This window comes from Nasonia vitripennis, chromosome 1 (assembly GCF_009193385.2).
Source record: "Nasonia vitripennis strain AsymCx chromosome 1, Nvit_psr_1.1, whole genome shotgun sequence".
NCBI classification, from domain to species: Eukaryota; Metazoa; Arthropoda; class Insecta; order Hymenoptera; family Pteromalidae; genus Nasonia; species Nasonia vitripennis.
Genome location: NC_045757.1, coordinates 9,199,570 through 9,205,136, shown reverse-complemented (window position 1 = coordinate 9,205,136; position 5,567 = coordinate 9,199,570). Strand labels below are relative to the sequence as shown.

The following is a 5,567-nucleotide window of genomic DNA, read 5'->3' as shown; positions in this document are numbered from 1 at the left end:
TATTTAGAAAATTCACTTGAAACATCTTCTTTCCCGCCAGATAAAGCTCAGCGAAAGTCGCGCGCATCGTCTTTTATTTTAAATAACGAACTGCAAAATTTCTATCCATTATGCATGTATCATAAAGTCCCCGCAACACCGCGCGAGCTCGCTCAATTTTTAAACCGTCCATCCGGCCGTCCGTGGCAAGCTTAATTGGGGCTGTATACTCGATTCACCCTAAAACACGAACGAGAGAGAGAGAGGGAGAGAGAGGTAGTGACATTATAGGCCAGCAGTGCCTTTGCCTCGAAAGCTCGCACAGAGAAAGGGCAAGCAGGTTCGCGGAACTAGGCTATGGCGCGTCACTCGCCGGGAAATTAACGTCTGTTCCATAAGAGCTTTGAAATTCGTTGCTGAGTGCGGTTCCGCGTCTCTCTCTCTCTCTCTCTCTCTCTCTCTCTCTCTCTCTCTCTCTCTCTCTCCCTCTCTCTCTCTCCCTCCCTCTCTCTCTGATACAGTTTCGCTCCTCTGTTGCGCTGCGCAGGCTTCATGTGTTACGTTATACGCCTCGCGCCCCATTGTTTCTCCGCAGCCCCCACGGCGGACTTTTGAATACATGAATTTCAATAGAAAATATTCGCTTTGACGATATAATGGCCTCGGCCAAAGTGCGCAATTACGTAAAACATAGACGCGCTGCACTTGGCTCACGCTTGTCGTGCGGGTGAGGGATGAAAGGCGCGTTTTCTTTTCTAGAGTTATTGACTTCGGCTGAATTCACTAGGACTCGGCGAAGGTTTCTAGTAAAGTATCGTTAGGTGTATACATTTTAGATACAACCGCGACACGGAAGTGCCTTATAGTTTTGTCATAAAAAAATGTGTGAGATGCGATATCTCACGCAATTTTCGACCGATCAGGATGAAATTTTGGGAGGAGTCTCCTCTTGCACAAACCTAAAAACTAATTTTTTTTATCCTTATCGTCTACGTTTTTTTAAAATGCGGGCACAATTTGTTTAATTTTTGCGTATTTTTTGAATAAAAAATTTGGTGTTGCACGATTATCTCTAAGAGACTTTTATCAATCGGGCTAAAAATTTGTGTGCGAACTCCCCTCGTAATAGTAAGGTGCCAAATTTATATTGGACTTGATCCTGCGTGTATACGCAGAATGCGGTCACAGCCAAAAATCGCTAAAAACGGTTTTTTGGCTCTAACTCGAATTCTATGCATTTTACAAAAAAAAAAGTTATAGAGAAAAGTTGTAGATCTCGAAGAAATACAACTTTTTCCTATTTACACTTAAGCGTGAAAATGCTTTTAATTCGAGTTAAGAGGCCAAAATCGATTTTTTTATAGCAATAAACCAGTATTCATCATAAAACTTTGAGGCTTTACATTATACATAAAAATCTTAAATATAAAAGTTGTAGATATTTTAAAAACACAACTTTATACTGTGACAAACATTTTTTCAAAACGCTTATACATAAACAACGACCCTAGAAACAATTTTTGGTACATATAATTGAATAACTATTTCGGTGTGACACGCCCTATCTGGCCCAACAGTTTTAATTGATTGCCTATATAATATCGAGGCAAGCGCGAGCGTTAGCGGTCGTGCCTTACACGCAAAACGCTTCGCGATGCAAGGCGGCAAGCTACCGTGGCCATAAGGCCGCATGTGGCGCGCTAGTTGAAAATTAATGACGAATGATCATTTTCAAAAAATTATAAATCAATCGGCCATCTCCGTTTTTACGAACATTTTTTTTTAGTAAATAAAGTAGGGCATTTCTATCGATATGATACTAAGTAAACGCAATCTATTGTATGTTTAATGATTTTTATGTGTATGTATTCTTCCTCGTGGCTAAAATTTCTTGTTTGCCTTGCACATTAAACACATCTTCGGTAAATTTGATCAAACACCTTATCAGTTCAATCGTCGATTAATCTCACATATAAATATGAGAAGTCTGCTCGTCAGACATCTGAGGTTTTGTGGATCACATACACTGTAACCATGAAGCAGTTCCTGATTCTCGCTTTGTGCTGCCGTGCAGTGGGTGACTGAAAATCTGATGATTATTCTATATACTTAAAATATTTGATTTTATGCTAACAACATTGAAAATTGAAAATTTCAGCTAGAAGCTAAGTCGTCATTTGTCCCGGCGGCCAAATTGGTCAATATCCGATCGGTGCCCAGGTTGGTCAGTTCCCGATCGGTGTCCAATTAGTCAGTAACCGATTGGCGGCCAATATCTTCCAATAGGAGCCCAGGAGAGTCCCAGGCTCGAGGCCATAGCTGGAGAGTACCCGTACCAGGTTTCCCTTCAGATCTGCGGTGGTTCTTTGATAAGCAAGAGGCACGTGCTCACTGCTGCTCACTGCGTCTTCAGTTTCGTCGGCCAGAAGAAGGACAAGAACACGATCAAGGTTCTTGTCGGCACCAACTCTCTCACTGATGGTGATACCTTGATGGACGTCGACAGAATCTCCCATCACGGAGCATTCACTAACGCCGATGTGTCTCCTGTCATGAACAATGACATCGCCGTCATCAGAGTGAATTTTTGTTTCAACGTAATTGTGAATTAAAATTTACTCGTTGTTCTGGTAAATATCAATTTTGTCGCAGTTGAAGAAAGAGGTCACGGAATCCGCGACGGTAAAGATCATTAGTCTGCCCCAACCTAATCAGGACATACCTGAGAATACACAGATGATCCTTACTGGATTCGGGTCTACTTACACCGGTGGTCCAATTTCTCTAAAACTCAGGCAACTCTACATGTATGCCACAAATCGTGGTGTCATCACCGTTGCCCACCTTTGCGCCTCTCTGGGTACAGGATACGGAGCTTGCCAAGTGAGTGACGAATTCGCTAAAATAGAATCGAGTGAAGGTAAGCAAAGGTAATTTAGAACATTCTGAGGGTAGCGGCTTGGGTTGCGAGTCTGGTTACTTACTTCTTACTTCTTACGTCTTACCCAGATCTTTACACCAGGGTGTCGTACTACTTGGACTACATCAACTACGAACTGTCGTTGATCAGTTAAATTAGTGCAACCGCAAATGTTCCAAAACTAAGTTAGGTCTTTTGTACAGTATTTTAAAAATTTCGAATAAACTATACTATTCATTCAAAATTACACCGCCCACAAATTATTCTATACGTAAGCAAAATCACCCTCATCGTTCCAAGTCCAAAACGAACGTCAATTCCCAGCGCCGCAGGCTCGAATTAAAAACTTTCGCACGCGGAATAAATCTGGAGCGAGCGTCGCGCAAGAAGAGGCACATAACAAAGTAACCCGTTTTATCAAGTGAGACGGAAAAAACAAGAAGGAACGCGCGAGCGTCCGCCGTATATAGAGCAAAGAAAAGAAAAAAAATCAGTGGCAGCAGCCACCCTCGCTTTTAAATCTTTTTTGGCGTCCCGCTGCGCGTAGGGAGAATCCCCCACGGAACTCGCGCTACGAAAATGCGTAAAAATGAGCCGCAATTTTTCAGAGCGACGCCGACTCCCGCGGATTAAGCGCGCGATTCTCTATTTCTCTTCCTCGCGCGCGCGCGAGAGGGAGATAGATAGATAGAGAGAGAGAGAGAGAGAGAGAGAGAGAGAGAGAGAAAATTGATTGTGTGCCACTTTGGCCGTTCCTCGTTTTTTCCAACCCCCCGTCGCTTGAATGCGCGAATATGTACGCTCGAGTTTTGCATTCTGTGTAAGGAAATCGTCTTGTTTACGCCGAGGCTGTGTGGCGTAACTAGTTTCGAAGGATTTCCTTTTACGCTGGATCGAGCAATCTCGACTCAAATGAAATTTCCGTAAAATATACGACGGGCCCTGAATAAGCGGGTATAAAATGGAGTATGCTAATTTGCACCAAATGTATATTTTAGCTTGATTCGACCTTAAATTCGCACACATCAGTAGAGAGTATAATGCGATTCAAGAAGCATATAGGAGAAAGAAGCTGCGAAAACCAACGCTTTAAAATCTCATCTCAATATGTTGCTCGCTTGTAACTCATTCGCGGCTCGGCGAACTTTCCGCGCCGATGAAATCTCTGAGAGAGAGAGAGAGAGAGAGAGAGAGAGAGAGAGAGAGAGAGAGAGAGAGAGAGAGAGAGAGAGAGAGAGAGAGAGAAAGAGTCAGATCAGTGCCGCACAAGGAGTATTTCGTCTCGCCGCAGCTCGGCATTATGTCGCGCGCTCGTGCAGGCGCGACACAGCGAACTTAATTAATCGGAAATTAATGAGCAGCGCCGAGGCCTGGCTTCACTGTTCTTGCTCTCTGTATCCCAGTTTTCATCTCACTCTCTTGTGCGTATACGTATACGCGACCTGCGCGCAACTGAATTGTTTATGCATAGCAAGTAATCCGTGTACTTGCGTTATTATGTAACTGTTTGCCCGATGACTCTGCGAGTGAAAGATGGATTATTTTAGGCAATAAAAGGCGCGATTTCGACTAATGGTTCGATAAAGATGATGCAAAAAATACGGAGATCCTCCAGTACGCTCTTTTAGCGAGACGAGGTTATACTCTGTATAAGTGACGTGGATAGATCCGCACGCAGAGAGTGTTCTAGCGAGCGAGCTCGTTCACGGTAAACATCCAATTAGCAGGAGTAATTAAGGACTCGCTTTCTCTCATCTTCCGTGAACAATAGCCGAGGCGTCGCGCGCGCGCCGGTAAGTGATAGCGCACTTTTCCTTTCTCGCGCTTTTGAAGACACCCCGTCGTCGGGCTACTGGTGTACTTTTTGTTATTATTGGATTTATATGCTTAAGCTTTGAGCAAAATAAATTCAATTTGGTTTAGCAGGAAAGTAAAGATAGAATATTTATTAATTATAACTCAAGTGAATACAAGTAGGGACTGACTGTCCAGCGCATGTCGCAGAAGCTGTCAGAGTTTTCGAAATCTGTTAAGGATTATCTCTACCCTAGGCCCTTCGGAATTTAACAGCATCATCGTCAAATCGGTCGGGTCGGCGGCGGGCCGATAAGCTTATAGCCCTGCGTAGGACCCAAACCCTCGGTGCGCAATAAAAGAGAAAGCGATAATTGTGCGGCCGGAAGTTCGAAGTACATCATTTTTAAAACAGTTATGGACTATGAGTATTCAAGTGATATAAAACTAAATGGTTATATTTTTTTATTTTACAATTGCGTCATTAAAACAACAGTCCACGTGTTTGAATTGAGAATGTATACAGTAATAAAGCAAAGTCTGTTAAAAAAGCATTATAATAGAAATACTAGTTTGCGCAGGTGCCTGTACGCTAAAACTTTTTGCGAAATCTTTTTCGCTGACATTGTAACTAGCCGCAAAGAATCAAACCTAATATTAACTTTGATAGATTGTGTATCCGCGCGTGTCTCCCGAAATAGTAAAAATCGCATGATCGTTGACAACACGTGCCGCAATGAAAGATAAAAATTACTTGTTTGTTTAGATTATAGTTTCCAGAATTATTTCGCAACCTTCTATTCTTGTAGTTCAGTCAAACACAATCATCGTATTGTTCACAATTCAGTTGTCTGCAAACAACTTTTTTTCGTGA

At 42.6% G+C, this 5,567-nt stretch overlaps 1 protein-coding gene across 1 annotated transcript; it reads left to right on the top strand.

Annotated features, from left to right (window-relative positions):
* The first annotated feature begins 2,013 nt into the window (after positions 1–2,013).
* Positions 2,014–3,053, top strand: LOC103318035 (chymotrypsin-1-like). Its single transcript, XM_008219116.1, has 5 exons — positions 2,014–2,052; positions 2,138–2,207; positions 2,266–2,558; positions 2,632–2,899; positions 2,989–3,053. Exons 1-5 carry the CDS (start codon positions 2,014–2,016, stop codon positions 3,051–3,053), a joined length of 735 nt encoding a protein of 244 aa, XP_008217338.1.
* The last annotated feature ends 2,514 nt before the right edge of the window (positions 3,054–5,567 follow it).

Bases quoted from the DNA above. Each gene is read 5' to 3' on its own strand.
- LOC103318035 (XM_008219116.1), top strand. From the start codon at position 2,014: ATGAAGCAGTTCCTGATTCTCGCTTTGTGCTGCCGTGCA. The intron at 2,208-2,265 runs GTTCCCGATCGG...ATCTTCCAATAG, and splicing joins ATCGGTGCCCAGGTTGGTCA to GAGCCCAGGAGAGTCCCAGG. The intron at 2,900-2,988 runs GTAAGCAAAGGT...CGTCTTACCCAG, and splicing joins TAAAATAGAATCGAGTGAAG to ATCTTTACACCAGGGTGTCG.